Consider the following 16,562-nt stretch of genomic DNA (forward strand, 5'->3'; position numbering starts at 1 on the left):
AAGCACTGTTTTATTACACAACCGACGCACCTTTCATATCCAAACATCAGTGCTTTTCAAAAATTTTCATTACATCCCACAACCTTCAATACTCGCACTACCTTGATGTTGCTCCTCACTTGCATTCCTTGTGCATTGGCTTACATCCCTGTGCCCGACAAATTCACCACCTTATACATCAACCTCTTCCAAAATCGCTTGTAAAGCGCACATTCAACTGGAAGGGCATCTTGACCCTGAATAACAGATGTTTGCTGTTAACCAACACAATGAACTCTTTTTTTGTTGTTGTTTTTTTGTTGCTTTATTGTTTGTTTACTTATAAGGTCGAAAAAGGCAAGACCTATTGGCTATGCCAATGCTTGTGTTTAATGCAGCCCGTTTTCCTTAAAGGAAAATGAGATTCATTAAAAAAAAAAGAACCGTTTTTGTTTCAGTTTTTAAGGGCAGGTAGTGTTCCCTGGGACCACTGCCCGCTCTGAAAAAATGTTTGCGCACCCATTCACAAAGGGGAAGGGGTCCCTTAGAGACCCCTTCCCATTTGCGAATGGTTTACCACCCTCTTGAAGACGGTGGTAAACTGCGAATATTTTGCGACCACAAATGCGGTCGCAAAACATTTATACATAGGGTTCAAAGTCGCTACTAGGAGGGGACGCCCTTGGAACGCCCCTTCCTAATAGCCAGTCGCTATTATATTAGCAACTTGCAGATTACGGTTGGTACATTGTGCTACTGTTTTTTGCGGTCGCAAAAGGGCAAAATTCCCCTCTGCAACCGCAAAAAATGGTTGTACATATCGTTTCGAGGACATATGTTCTGGTGTGTATTATCTGGCTTGTTTGGTTCATCTACTGGTCTTGGAGGGGTTGATGGGGGCGACTCTGTCAGAGAGGTACTCCACAGCCTGATTGAGGTTGATCTGGGTTCAAGATGGATGGTGTTGAGCGCGTTTGTCTATTGGGTCTATGTCACTTTGTTCCAGCTGCGGTGTTGGTGGTGGAGTGAGGTGCTCCCTCGATGGTGAAGTGGATGATGGCATTGTTGGTCCAGGTGAGTTTGGTGACACGGCTGTACTGGACTCTCGCTGCAATGAAGATTGGGTCCAACGTGTGTCCTGTGCTGTGTGGGGGGTCGGTGACCAGTTGTGTGAGACCGATATTGCTTATGTTTTCTAGAAGGTTTGTGGTATTGGTGTCTTCAGGGTTGTCACGGTCCAGGTGAAAGTTGTAGTGTGGAGTTGATGGCGAGTGGGGTGATTATTTCGGTGATGGTGCTGCAGAAGCTAGGGCGTGGGCCTGGGGGGGTCTGTATGCGAGGGTACCTCTGATGGTGGTTCTTCCATCGGTTTGCAGTTGGAAGTTGAGGTGCTCCATGGTAGGTGTTGTCGTCTTTGATGGTGCAGCGGATTGTTTCTCTGTGGATTATGGCGATGCCTCCTCCATGTTTGTTGGTGCCGTCTCAGTGTATTATCTGGTATCCGTTGGGTGTTGCGGTGGCCATAGCGGGGATGGCAGAGGGGTTGAGCCAGGTCTCAGTAATGAAGAAAACATCGGGGTGAGGCTGGTGCTGGTGTCCAGATTTTGGTGGCGTGCTTTCAGAGTGATTAAGCGTTGAGCAGCAGGAAATGGAGTTGTTCTGTGGCGGCCACTGTCTGAGGTGGGTGTGGTGAGGGCGTTCCGCGAGGATGGGCTGTACTGAGCTGCAGGTGAAGAGGCAATGGCGGCAGATGGAAGGTACTACCATTGATCAAGGCTATGAAAGGCAGTAGTTGTTGCACCGTCCAGGGCTTGGAGTTCTGTGGAGGTGTATCTGTGGGTGGCCAAATGGCCAGAGTTCCTTGTGCAGTCCGAGCATGGATAGGTGCAGATGGGCTTGCCTTTAGCGCAGTCGCACAGCGGTATCCATTAAAACAGGTGAGAAAGAAGCGAACAGCTGTTAAACAGCGCGGGCAGTGAGTAAAATAAGAAAACAGGAGACTGCACAATAAGGCAAAATTAGGAAGTAAAAGAAAAACAGAACCTGAAATCAGAAGACAACATAAGGCGCACTGAGGCAAAGAAAAACAAAGAGGATATCAAGCAACACAAAATTGTTAAAAACTATCTGTCAAAATTGATGGCGGCTAGCCACCCCTCTTGCTAGACCTATGTCCAGCTGTGCCCTCCATTAAGTTGGGACCTCACTACTCCTTATTTTGCCAGGAATCTTTTTGGATACTTGCAAAAAACCCTTAGTAAAACCTCTTCTGGGAAGCTCTCCACAGACCCAAAAGATGTTAGGAATTTGAAAAACTATTTCATAATTGTGCTAATTTTTCAAAACAGCTAGAGTAGTGGTTCTTTACCTTTTGACTTCAGTGAACCCTCACTTAATCATTAGTGTAATCTGGGAACCCCCTACTGAATCATTAGTTGAATCCTGGAACCCCCCCACTGAATCATTATTGGAATCCAGGAACCCCCATTGAGTCATTACAGGAAGCTGGAGACTCAGGCCTGAGCATCCTTGATGCTTTGAACCACGAAACAGTTCACAAAAATACAGACACAAGCATTTATTAAACAAATTAAAAAAATCTGAACTACTTTATTTAATTCACAAACCAATATAAAGAAATAAAATATTTAATTTATTTTGGGAGAGTGGTGCTTTTCGATATCTATTTGAAGCCACCCATCGTCTGTATTCTATTCTGTTTCATGCATTTGAAATGCTCCCACAAATAAATCTAAGGATTAACAAGACTGGGGAAAAACTAGTAGTCAGAGGCATTATTTGCAGATTGTCTATGTTCATGTCTTGGTGTTAAGCATGCCGGTCTTTTCACCATAAGTCCTGCTCAGCTCATTTTTCTTAACTTTTGAAGCTGCAGCCAATGATACTTCCCACGGTGTAGAATCTTCATTCTCCCAGTTAAAGGGCAAAGTGTGCACAGGATGTATCCTATCTTTTAATCTCCAGTCCAGGGCTAATATCAGAATGTTTCCTTTTCCAAATTATTTCTCTAATTTAAATTTCATTTATTTACTTTTTAATTATCACTTTAAAAAAAGTACAAAACATGCCAATCAGGGCTGTGGAACAACAATAAAATACAAATACAAATCTATAAACAAAACAAACCATTACACCCCTGAACACCAGAGACCAAAAAATGAAGCCCAACATACAAAGGATTAAACATGTATTTCTGGCTCAGTTATTGTCCTATATCTCATTTGTGTACCATCATCAAGTTTTAATAGAAAAGTCAGTTTTTGTCTTGTAATTCAGAGGAAAAATTTTAAGGATTAGAATTTAAAAAAATGTGAAGATGTCTTTGAGACATGGTTTTTGGGGTTCTCAGGACAAAGAACAGTCTTACTCCATGATAGTGATTTAGACAAACAGATTTAGTGCCTTTTATATTATATAAATCTAATTTAAGTGGGAGACCAGCAATATTGTACCACAGTGTGCAAACAAGCACTAGATACAATTCAAAGGACGTCAAGGATTCGCGACATGCTGGAAAAGCTGAGGCATAGAGTCCATAGCAAACTCAAGAGACTTGGCACAAGCATCAGAAATGGTTACAATGGTATCCTTTCTTAGGATTTACAGCCAGGTTTAGACTATGCAGTTGGTCGTCCAGGCAAGGTAATGAAATACTAAGGTTTAGTAATATATTGCACTTTCTTACATCAAAGCCCCATTTAGTAATACGCATCCTTTTTGAGGGGATGATAAAAGATGCTAATCAATAATAATTAGTATTTGTAGTCCATCAGGGGCTAGATCTTTATAAAAATGTTGCTTTTTATTCCAGATAAAATTCTTTTTTATGAATAGGTGCCTTCATAGATATGTAAACAATTAATTTTGTAAAGCAAACATGGCTTCCCCAGTTATAAAATTGCAAATGAAAGTTTGTCCAACATCCCTCGCTAAGCAAATGTCAATTATTAGGTTAAACTGAGTTGTAATGTTAGATGAAGTTGTTGATAAAATGCTGTCAATTGTGATATATCCTGGATTACTTTAATAATTTATTCTTGAAATAAAGGTTAGTATCCATCTAAACCTCTTCTTGCAATAGATCTCAACCAGTGGTAGATAAAGCCTGAAAACTAGTTGCTACTAGTTCTTCTGTTTGGTGAGTGTATTTTATGCTCAGGATTCTAATACTGGTTTTTATTGGGGTCTTCATGATTTTTTTAGGTGAGACTTCATTGCCCAAATGTCATAACCCAACTTGTTCAGCACTTCCAATAGGTTTCTTTAGGTGATTCCTTAAAAAACATTTTCAGGATCTATCGCTATTATTAACAAACCACACTAGGAGACCCACACAAAGCCAGCCATAAAGACTACCCTTTATGTTCTCTTCGAAAAATTGTGGTTTAGTCTGCACACATAAGGGATGGAATGAGTTGAATTGTTTTATGAGCTAAGGTATTTTAGCATATTTACCTCAAGTATGAGCAGTCTTAAGAGTCCTTGCGTTCCTTCAGAAAAAGATATATTGAATGAGTTGGAAAGTTCCCATTGTGTTCGGTCTGCCACTATATCATTCTACATCTCATTGTTTCTGTTGTCATCCCCCTTACGCAAGTGGCTGTAATTGCGGTCTTCAAAGTTTTGCCCACAGCATGGAGTTACGAAAAACCTCAGTGAACCGTCAAGTGGCAGAGTTTTTCATGCACGCAGCTCCTAAACATTAACCGTTCGTGTTGAGAATGCTTACGATCTGGTAGAAAATCTACCTGAGCGGCTGTAAGATGCAGCTCACTCTGGTCTTTGAAGACTTCTGGCTGTTTCCGCTCTAGAGGTGAGCTGCAGAAACATTGGAGCATTCCCTAATAAAATCACATTTTGGCTTTTGGTTCATTGCTGTAGACTGTGAGTTGCTGAGGCTCTTGTTGTTCATCACTCCATCAGATTGAGTTGGTATGCCAGTCAACTGGCATGCAGTGTTTGTCTTGATAGGTCTTTAGAATCAGGTAATTCGTACCGACAAAGGTTTTAGTTCCTCCGTGGGAGCACACAGGGTTTCTTCAAATCTCAAACAAGTGCTTGGTTCTCTCTGGTGGAAAGAAATGTCAGTTGGGATGAGTACAGCAGCAAAAGGAAAACTGAATGTTCCTCTGAGAGCCGGAACCGTCATGGGAAAATCCCCTTGCTGCTCTTCTTACGAACGCCAGTTAGAAGTAAGGGAACAATCCACTAATGCCTTTTGGGTGATGGCTTTATCAGAAGTTGACCAAATTGGCTAATTCGATTATTATGGCCTTGAGACAGAATGTAAATGTTGCTATAGTTTCCTTCCTATTCTATTCTGAGAGTCCTCTATTGGCTCTTCCTCCAAAGAAAAGACGAGAAAACACCAGAAGCAGCACAGACAAGACTATTCTACGCCTAGACACTGTTCCCATTACAGGGTTAATTTTTCATGCTGTGCATCCCCTCAAGCGTATTAGTTTTTCTCAGAGCCATAGCTGGTTCACATCACTACAGCTGAAAAACAGACTCTTACCCCTGTTCCAGTGCCATTTCCACTTCTGGTACATCCGGAGTTCCAGCACCTACCTCCAATCTCACACAGGTCATTGCATTCACTCTTCCACAGTGCCTCTGTGTACTCGGAAACTGATGTGTCCCCTAATGGAATACTGTCAGTGGCTACTTCCCTGAAACCTGTTAACGTTTGAGGTCCTCTTGAAGGCAGTCCTCAAGGTGCTGCTGGAGCTGCACCAGCGCTCAGTTCTCAGCTGGTGTCATCTACACCAGTGCCGGCCACTGATTGTGTCTGTGCCTAACACAAAGGACATGTTGATGTGCTAAAAAGGCAGGTGGAGAGACTGGTGGAAGAGTTCCATTATAGAGAGGACGCTCAGGCCAGAAGTTTGCCCATAGATGTGCACTGGCAGAGGCTTGATGACATTTATATCACTGATTCAGATAACATCCAAATGCCTCCTCTTATAAATCACAACTATAGAAGTAAGGTAGCATGTTTGCTGCCCCTCTCGCTAGCATGGGTGCACGTGATTATTTGACCCTCCAGAATGCTTTTAACCTTCATACTTTAGCTGATGTGAAGTTAGAATTCCTTTCAGGGTCAAACTATGCACAGTTCGTGTCCTTCACAGCAAAAGTCAGCGGAAACACTGGAAGTGCCTCTGCCAATAGAGAAAATAAGAGTGACCAATACAGGTAAGGTGTATAAAAAGAGGTGGGTGTCGCACGTGAAGTGTGAGGCCAGTTGTTAGTGATCCGATGGTAGGACCAAATTTCAAGAAAAAATGCACTATTTTTTCAGGAAACCCTCACTCACCCTAGTGGTGACATGCTTCATCATCGGGTCCACCGGGAGAGATCGAGTACCTCCCCGGTGTGCTACGACGCCAGGAGACTGCGGAGCAGGTTTTTGTGAAGATGAAGTGTGAAAAATTATAAGGTTTAAAAATGTCAAAGGTTATACCAAAAAACTTTATTCACTGGTTAACCTGACATATTAAAAATAAGATATGTGAAGGGAAACTTAGCCAATTACTTTATACTGGTGTTTACCCTGTAAAGAAGGTCAACATGTTTCTGCCCATTTATGTGTGTAAATTTACTGGGCTTTCATCAGGACCGGTAAGAGAGTGTGCCAATGACAGGAGGGGCACGCTAAGGCCCTCCCTGCCAATGGTCGTGAAAGTTAAAAATAGCACTATGTGTAAAATTGGTGCACAAAGAAAAAGAAAACAAACTCATAAGTAGTGGGGGTTTACCTCTTTTGTGAGGAACCTAGGAGTTTGTAAAGAAATAGATCCACGCCCCATAGAACACAGGAGGGGGGTGGGAGCGACAATGGCACACCGCCCGCAACGCTCGGCACCCGCTCGGCACCTAGCTTCACCCTCGCTGGATCTCGTGGATGAAGCGAGGGTGAAGCTAGGTGCCGAGCGGGTGCCGAGCGTTGCGGGCGGTGTGCCATTGTCGCTCCCACCCCCCTCCTGTGTTCTATGGGGCGTGGATCTATTTCTTTACAAACTCCTAGGTTCCTCACAAAAGAGGTAAACCCCCACTACTTATGAGTTTGTTTTCTTTTTCTTTGTGCACCAATTTTACACATAGTGCTATTTTTAACTTTCACGACCATTGGCAGGGCGGGCCTTAGCGTGCCCCTCCTGTCATTGGCACACTCTCTTACCGGTCCTGATGAAAGCCCAGTAAATTTACACACATAAATGGGCAGAAACATGTTGACCTTCTTTACAGGGTAAACACCAGTATAAAGTAATTGGCTAAGTTTCCCTTCACATATCTTATTTTTAATATGTCAGGTTAACCAGTGAATAAAGTTTTTTGGTATAACCTTTGACATTTTTAAACCTTATAATTTTTCACACTTCATCTTCACAAAAACCTGCTCCGCAGTCTCCTGGCGTCGTAGCACACCGGGGAGGTACTCGATCTCTCCCGGTGGACCCGATGATGAAGCATGTCACCACTAGGGTGAGTGAGGGTTTCCTGAAAAAATAGTGCATTTTTTCTTGAAATTTGGTCCTACCATCGGATCACTAACAACTGGCCTCAGACTTCACGTGCGACACCCACCTCTTTTTATACACCTTACCTGTATTGGTCACTCTTCTTTTGATTATTTGTATATTGCTTGGGGACTAAGAGTGCCCTAAAAACCCTTTCTCTCCTTTTGTTGAGACACAATAGAGAAAATAAGGCAGATTGCCTGACAGAAATCCTTCAGCTCACTTCTACTACCTCTGAGCCCTTGCTTCCACTTAACATGGACCTGATGGAGTCCATCAATGTCACGTGTCAAGCCTACCTTAGCGGTAACATTGAGCTAACAGGTTGCCAACAGTTATCGGGTAGTTGCCAACAGTTATCGGGAAGCACCATGGATACTTGTTCTTTTTGTCCTCCCAACATTTGTCAGAAAGCGTTGTAGTCTTGGCATCCTCTTTCACAAAGCTCTTTTCTGAGTTGTGCCTCCACACTGTGAGTTTAAAAGCTTGAGGCCATGTGGAAGAAAGTGTACTCCTCAGGGAGTCTGGCGCTCACGTCCAAGTCCTGGGGGGGATGGTGAAAATGACGGAGCCAAGTCTGCCAGAATATCTCAAAGCAAACTTTGAGGAGGAAGTCTGAGATAGGCAAGACATGACAAAACAGGTCAGTGGGTCAGGCTTGAATACCGCCGGCCCCTGGGGTCTGAGTCCATTAGACAACATGTTTGACTTCGCTCTACTGACTTTTTGGGTGCGTCCAGGCCAATTTATTTGACATGACCTTCGATGAGTCTTCACCTGTAAGGCAAAAAGCAGGTTCGGCCTTTGAAAGTTCTAACCAGGATCGAGTTACAGCTCGGTACTTTTGTCATCCTCTGCCAGCCAACGATGCTATAAATTATGTGGCTAGCAAACGGTCGCCTTTTCGCCATTCACCATAATCTCAACTGTTAAGCCTTAAAAACCGTTCCTGCATCGTTGCATGGGACTTGTCCGATCCAAAGGCAGGAAGACCCAACAGTCTTTTTACCCATATCCAGCACTATCCAGAAAGCAAATTACTTGAGGCCTGTAAAAGGGGGTGTGGGAGGGGTGGGTGTGTGGGAAGAGTGTGACACACCATTTGTAAGTCCTGGCAGCCATCTCAACTGACCAGTGGGTCCTACAAAGAATAGAAAGTGGGCTGTGCCTTTCATTTCAATAGTTTTCCTCTCACATCCCTTCCCCTCCCTCCCAATTATCTCCTCCCACTCAGCCCAGCACATTTACATTGTCCATCATGAGATCAAGGCCTAGTCGAAGGAGGAGGCAGGGGAGTTGTTCCCAGAGGATGAGACAGGACAAACTGTTACTCCTGTTCTTCCTCATGCCCGAGAAAGACAGCTGTCTGCATCCTGTTCTGGACTTTAGTGTCTTGAATGATTTCCTTTGAAAGGATAAATTCAGTGTGCTGCTACTTGCTCAGGTGCTTCTTGCACTGGCATTGGAAGAATTGGATTGTATCCCACTACTTGCAGGAGGTTTACTTCCACAATCTGATACTGCATTTGCACAGGAGGTACCTGTAGTTTGTGGTAGGTTACACTCACTACCAGTTTGCTGCCATATTTGGATTAACTTTGGCACCCCAGGGTCTTTTCCAAAGTGATGCAGTGTTTGCCTCTGATTTGTGCTGTGGGGATCTCAGTATTTCTATGCTTGGACAATTTCCTGCTGAAGGCAGGCTCACCCCAGGGGGCATTCAAATGATATCTGACCACTTGAATGCCACAGCATTGCTACGGTTAGTCAGAGGTGTCTCCATCAGTCTTCCCAAGTTACACCTGGAGCCCTCCAAGTTCATCCAGTTCATGGGGTCAGTATTGGATATTATCTGCTCTTCAGGAGATGCGCGACATTCAGGATATGATTTAAATGTTTTGCGGAGGTGCTCATACTCCAGTCCCCTTTCTGCTGGCTTCCTGCAGGTCGTTGGTCACTCATACACACAAAAACTCTCCATTAGTGTCTACATCTACAGAGGTTCCAACACTGGTGCGATCTGAAAGACATCTTCAGTATTTCTTCAGACACTGCTACAGATCTTCATTAGTGGTCGGTAGAGGAGAACCTATCCTGTTGGGACTTATTTTGCCTATCACCAGCAGGGGCCTCAGTGGTTACTGGTGCCTCCACCTGGAGGAATTGGAGATTAGAGGTCTTTGGAAGAGCAAGGATTAAATCTCCACTAGCTATAGCTACTGGTGATGCACCTGGACCTGAAGACCTTCCTGCCCTCCTTTCACAGTTAATCTCCCCAGTTCCTGACGAACAAATGATGACAATGCAATATATGAACAAGCTGGGTAGCGTAGGTTCTCGTCCTAAGTGCCGGGAATCACTGGAGCTGTGGACCTGAATCAGGCCTCCAGGTGGTCAACCATCTGGCATACTCTTTGAACATAAGCAGACCGATAAAAAATGTGCTTTGTTTTGCTGACCACGAGTAGCATCTCTACCCAGATGTAGTAAAGACCTTCTTTTTCCTTTGGGGGTCCCCCTATTTTCTGTGGAAGGGAACTATGGGATTATTTCATCTGATGTGCAATTATCCACTCCACACTGCACTGCGACCCCCTCCTCCCCCCGAATTTCCCTTGATTCCTCAAATGCTATGAAAGCTGCACCAGGATCAGGCACAAGTCATTCTGCTGATCCAGGCAGGCTGGGATAGGTGTAGCATGCAGATCTTTTGAGACCCTGTGCCCTCTACAGCTCCCACTCCGAGCAGACCTCCTTTTGCAGCATACCTCTAGAGTCTCCACCTTCATGCTAGGGAATCTGAGCTTGTTTTATTTGCTGCCAGAGTTGGTCAAATTCATCTTTTCGGTCCTCCCTCCTCCATAAAGTCAGTCCCGGCTCACATTCTTCTTACCAGACTAGCAGGTTATGACAACTAAGGCGGTTGTCCTTCTGAATTTAGCTACACCATTCCGTGTGTCAGTCTATTATTCCCACTTTTTCTCCTCTGCTCCGCCTCACCAAGGAGAAGGAGGGGCTGTATAAGCTGGAACCTCGTAGGGCAATCTGTTATTGTGTCGACATGACTAAGGATTTTCAGTCCAAAGACAAACTGTTTGTTGCGTGCATAGGCAACAAGAAAGGCATAGCAGTCCAGGGAAGGACTGTTTCGTTGGTTTGGGGTCTGAATCATGATCTGTGATGCCCTTGCCAAGAAGGAACCTCCTGAAGGTATTAGCGCTCACGCCTCCAGAACAAAGGCGACTTTTTTAGCAGTAAAGCTTCTTTTCCAGTTGTGCTAAATCTACACTTCCCCTTGAGTAATGGACATATACTAGAAGCAAGTTACCTTCTGGTATTCCTGGAAAAAAACACATACTAACTTGGTGATTTAGGTATAAAACTAATTAGAATCGAGTCCTACATAACCCTCTGTCACCACTTCCTCCTGACAAAGTTCTCATTTAAAATCATGACTAATATACTGTCACAAAAAAGTAAATGCCGGTTGAGGCTTGAGGTTTACGATTATTGGCTGAAATGCAAGCTATGATGTGGCCTTCTCTGTATCTGTTCTCTTTTCGTTTCAGCGCTGAAGTGGCATTACTCAAGTACATAAACTCTTCTTTTACAACAATGTTCTATTGTCCCATCCTGGAGCCTGACATACAAATGGCTTAAGCAATTTTCTTGAATTTGTTTTGCTGACAGGATTTTTTGGTTTATAAAATGTATGCGCATATTTTGCAAAGCAAGTTTTCTGCAAGGCTCTCTAGGTTTCGAGCTTTCTTGATGAAGAATTTCCAATTAGCAGTATGCACTCTAATCTGGTATTTTATGGCTCTCGACCTTATGTGCTTAATTAGTGTTTCCTTGGCCGTCTTGAAACAGTGAACCCTCTTGGTTTTCTTCACCATATGAAGTTCTGGTAGTGTGTTGTGTAAATCAAGCACAGGTCATGCTAAAGTGAGGGAAAACCATTGTAATCAACCTCACTTCATTTTCTAGTCTGACTGTTTTCTTCAGTTGAAACTTTCTGTCTAGTTGTGCAAATTAGTGAATTTTATTTAGTTCGGACTATATAATATTTTAACAGGATTATATACACATTGAAATGAATTATGTAACCATTTCACCAGAAATTATGACGAATAACTAAACATTAGAGACTGTATATGTTGAGGTGTAATGCATGTAGTCCATTTTTTTTAACATAAAGGTTGGTGCGTGGGCTTAGTGATGTGATTAAGGAGGGTTGTTGCCAAGTATGGATACTAAGCAATAATATAGCATCTGGCATATACAAAACTCAGGCGTTATAGGTGTGCCACCACTGGACAATGTTGAAAAGGATTAACTCATGAATTAAATGCAGTTCAAGTGTCTCTATTCTACGGGTGTCACAGCTGAAGCTAGGTGGGGATGATCATACTTTTGGGCACTTTTTCCTTTCTGCTTGAGCTTTATTTTTTATTGAATACCTTCATTTTCTGCAAAAGTGTCAATGATTTTTGTGTCTAATTTATAATTGTCAACCATTGTATTCATAGCAGTGTTGTGATTTTCTTTGCTTGTGTTTTTTAGGATCAAGTTTTGATGATGTAATACCTACCTCAGAGAATTTATCACATCCAACCGCAAATAGACCCAAAATGCAAGGGAAAAGGTTGCCGGGTCGTTTTAATGGCAGGCATTCGGTGAGCATGCTTTTGGTATTTCTTTCGGTCTTAGAGGTATCTTGTCCTAAAACATTTTTTGCACTTTATTTGATGTACCATTGTTATACATCCTCTTAACCAACTGTATGAGACAAATGTAGAATTATGTTCATGATGCTTAGTGTCATGTTATGGTAAAAAAGGCAAGAGTTTTGTACTTTTGAAATTGCACTGATATGTTTCCTAGATTGTTCTAGCAAGTAAAGTTTGATTTTTCTAGATTCCTGGCACTAAGGACTCAGTATTCCAAGCCGAGACCAAAAACCAGTTAGACCGCAAGCTCCTCACAACTTACTGAGCAATGTGAGTGCAATATGTATCTGCGCTGCAGATTCCTTACCTTTTGAATTTCTCACATATGAGACTAGAGTCAAGTCATTCTTGGGGCTCCGGACTGGGTATGGAGAGTATGGTATCCCGCGCTTCTCCAGCTGAGCATCGATCCTCCAATCAGTCTGCCCCTTTGGAAAAATGTTCTTTCACAGCAGCAAGGGAGGGTCCACCTACTGAACGTGTCAACTTATTGTGTGGAGATTGAGCGCGCAGCAGTTGATAGCTTTCAACCTTCCTCCCGAAGTCTATAATGTTATTCTGGCAGCCAGGCGTTCCTCTACCAAGCCAGTGTACGCTTTACCGGTGGCACAAATTTGCTAAATATTGTACAGAAAGATCTTTTGAACCTCTCTCAAGTCATTCTCTTAAAGTGTACCTTTTGGCCCGGTCTGCCTTTTTGAGGCTGCCAGACCAACGTCCTTTATTTAAATCCCTGATTGAAAATAGATTTCTTAAGGGGCTTGTACATATGCTCCCTCCTCCTCCTATCTTCCTGCCTCAGTGGGACCTTAATTTGGTTCTCGCCTTCCTAATGAGTGCTCCGTTCGAACCTCTGCCCCCTCCGGCTACTTTTGATCAAAACATACTTTTTAGTGGCAATAATTTCGAATTGCATAGCTCGGTCATCCAAGCCTCCTTATCGGACCATCTTCCCTGATAAGTTGGAGCTTCGTACTAGGGCCTCTTTCTTTCCGAAAGTGGTAACACGTGTCCGCGTCGGGTAATCGGTCACCTTGCCCACTTTCTCCTCTGCACCGCTCTAATGAAGAGGGGAGACTCCATCGTCTGGGCCCAAAAAGACCGTTGCCGTTCTACCTTACACGCACTAAAGAGTTCCGGATGAACGACCAACTCTTCGAGGGGTACGTAGGATCAAAGAAAGGTTGTGCAGTGCAGAAAAGGACTATCTTACTATGTGTTGCCCTCTGCATCAAAATCTGCTACGCTCTGGCCAAAAAGACTCCTGAAGGCTTAAGGTCTAACTGTCTAAATAGTTTATTATGTAGTTAATTAAAACCATTACAATGTTCCATAACATAAAATATATTACACTAGCAGCCCGTCCCGACGTTGTCCGGGAGCAATTAGGCTTCAGGCCCCCCGCCGCCCCGACGTTGTCCGTGGGTCCCCCGGAGCCTTCCTCCATATATTGCAGTATTATACCTCTGTTTACTTTGTATGCTTTTGTAACCTGCACACGTCACTTTTTCCTCCTGTAATGCACCGTTTGCTACGCTAATGCACTGTTTGGTAGCTCTTGTATTTTTTTGGCTCACGATTGTCATTGGCGCTCCTGCACACGTCACTTTTTTCTCCTGTACTGCACCGTTTGCTACGCTAATGCACCGTTTGCTAGCTCTTGTATTTTTTTGGCTCACGATGGTCATTGCCGCTCCTGCACACGTCACTTTTTTCTCTTGTAATGCACCGTTTGCTACGCTAATGCACCGTTTGGTAGCTCTTGATGGCTCACGATTGTCATTGCCGCTCCGCGCTCCTTAATAAATAAATAAATAAATAACCTACCTCATCCGCCGCTCACCGCTCTTCCCGCCGCTCCTGTCCGCCGCTCCTCACCGTTCCTGTCCGCCGCTCCTCACCGTTCCTGTCCGCCGCTCCTCCATGCTCCTTCCAGCCTGTCCGCCGCTCCTCCCCGCGCTGATGTCCGCCGCTCCTCTTCCGCTCCTGCACGCTGCTCATCCCCGCGCTCCTGATGTCACCACGCAGGTCGCGGCCGGCGCTACTTTCAAGGGACTACTTTTTTTTTTATCGTCAATTTTTAAAATAACGTATATTTTTTTAATTTATATAGCCTATGTCCATCTGCACACCCGGACGATTACAATGATGTATCGGGTGTGTGGATTGGCGCTGTGTTTCCCGAGTTTACCCGCCTCAAAGGTCGAAAGTTCTTGCTTTATAATAGTAGTATAGATATTGCCTATTAAAAAAGATCAGATGTAAACAATTAATATCAAGTTTAAGAAACATTTTGCAGTTTTACAAATTCCGCTAGTGTTGCTACATTATTCTTTCTTCACTTTCTCAAAATGGGTTAAAAATTTGATTATATAGCAAATTAATTGTAGGTCCTTTGAGTCCATACTTAATATTGCCGATCTGCAGGTACGAATGCATTTTTCAATAAACTTTCTCTTAAGCAAATCCTGGCAGCTGCGCCCCAGGCCTGGGCAGATGTATATCGGGTGCATATCGGGTGCATAAAATCCTGTACTGCTGCTCCACATAGATCACAATCTTTTCGGCCTCCACATCGGTTGATCGGCATTGGACGGCAATTTCCCCATGCGCAGCTCCATATACTTAGTTTTCAGATGCGGCGGGAATGTTAAGGCCAGGTATGCTGCTGGTTCAGACCTCGTGTATGCTTGTAAGACCATCCATGCGTGCGCGCGTCGGCTTAAGATTGCTTTATCTTCAATTAATGAGTGAGCTTTTGCCGCTTTTTTTATAATCAACTGAAAAGATGTCCATGGCAACTTCCTTTTGCCAGAGGGCCTCCATCTTAGTTATTTTCAGTGAGGAATTAAAGTACCTTGCATAGTATGATTTTGAATCATTTTGCAGAGCTTCCCAGAGTACAGAGTTAATATCTAGATCCCGATTCAGCCATATTTTATACCAAAATTTGATTATCTCATACCTTTTGTGTATTTTTTGTTGTTGTAATCCAAACTCAAGGCGTACTTGGGCTGGCGAGGCATCACATGGCAGATGGAATACTCTTTTGTAGACTCGTGTTTTTATTTTGTCTAATAATGGCGCACTTTTCCCATGATGAACCCCACTTCCCTATGCAATAGTCGGTAGTAGTTTTGCATTCATGATAGCAAGAAGTGGGACGAACGATGGGCCTTTTTAGTCATTTCAGAATACTGCAAAAAGCAAACAGTAGAGCAGTTCCCTTCTTTTCAATTGTTTCCTGCTGCGTAGCAAAAGAAAACCTTTGTTCCAAATATATACCCAAATATTTGTCGTTATCAACTACTTCCAACTTGGTGTTGTCAATTATAAATGTTTGATGTTTCGGTCGACAATTTGTTATAATCATGACCTTTGTTTTTTTTATATTTATTTCCATTAGGTTTGCTTTTGTGTAATCGGCTAACTCATAAATTGATCGTTGCAATCCAACTCGAGTATGGCTTAGAAGTACAACTTCATCTGCATAGGACAAGTGTGTTAGTGGTAGTGTACCCAACCGCGGTGGGTGAGAATTGACCCTGTCTAACCTTGGTGTTAAGTCAGCCATAAATAAGTTGAAAAGGTAAGGGGTCAATACACAGCCATGTTTAAGCCCTTCGTTAGTGTAGATCCTCTTTGTGCGCCTCTGACCATCGGCAATCTTGACCTGCATCCAGGTGTTAGTTAGAGATCAATGATTGAGTTTAGAAGCATGTCGGGTAAGCCCTGATGCTTAAGTTTGGCCCATAATGTGTGTCGATTAACGCGGTCGAAGGCTGCTTTAAAATCCGCAAAGCATAGGTGGAGTGCCTGTCGCTGTCTTAGGGTTTTATCGGCAATTATATTTGATATTGTACCTGTGCCGCGTCGAAAGCCCGACTGATTCATGGGAATTTTCTTGTTTTCATCGGACCATTTTATCAAGTCCGTTAGAATCGGGGATACATAATATTTAGCCTCTGCATCTATCAACGCAATCAAGAGATAATTTGCAGGATCTGTACGATCTCTAGCTTTATATATTGGGTTAATAATCGCACCTCTACAGCTTTCTGGGATTCTACTAGTGGTGCTGATCATCTGGTACAGACTACCCATCTTGCGTGCCCAGAAGTTGGGGTCCTGTTTATAGATTGCCAGCGGCACACCATTCGGACCCGGTGCACTATCAAGCCGACTTATGGTTATGATCTGTAGAATTTCTGTTTCAGCATGGGGTGCTGTCCACTGAGATGCTTCTACTTTCTGCTTTTTATTTATCTTCGTCACAACTGTGGGCGGATGGTTTAGAATATTAATTGAG

General features: G+C 43.4%; 1 protein-coding gene across 2 annotated transcripts in view; it reads left to right on the forward strand.

The window, feature by feature from the left end:
* The window catches only part of CD2AP (CD2 associated protein), an 802,607-nt gene that overhangs the window by 551,797 nt on the left and 234,248 nt on the right, over positions 1-16,562 (forward strand). For both annotated transcript variants that reach the window (XM_078647692.1, XM_078647691.1), the window contains exon 15: positions 12,087-12,199. In XM_078647692.1, the coding sequence (XP_078503818.1) occupies positions 12,087-12,199 (113 nt within the window). The remainder of the gene's footprint in view (positions 1-12,086; positions 12,200-16,562) is intronic.

This window comes from Lissotriton helveticus, chromosome 6, assembly GCF_964261635.1.
Source record: "Lissotriton helveticus chromosome 6, aLisHel1.1, whole genome shotgun sequence".
Taxonomy (NCBI): domain Eukaryota; kingdom Metazoa; phylum Chordata; class Amphibia; order Caudata; family Salamandridae; genus Lissotriton; species Lissotriton helveticus.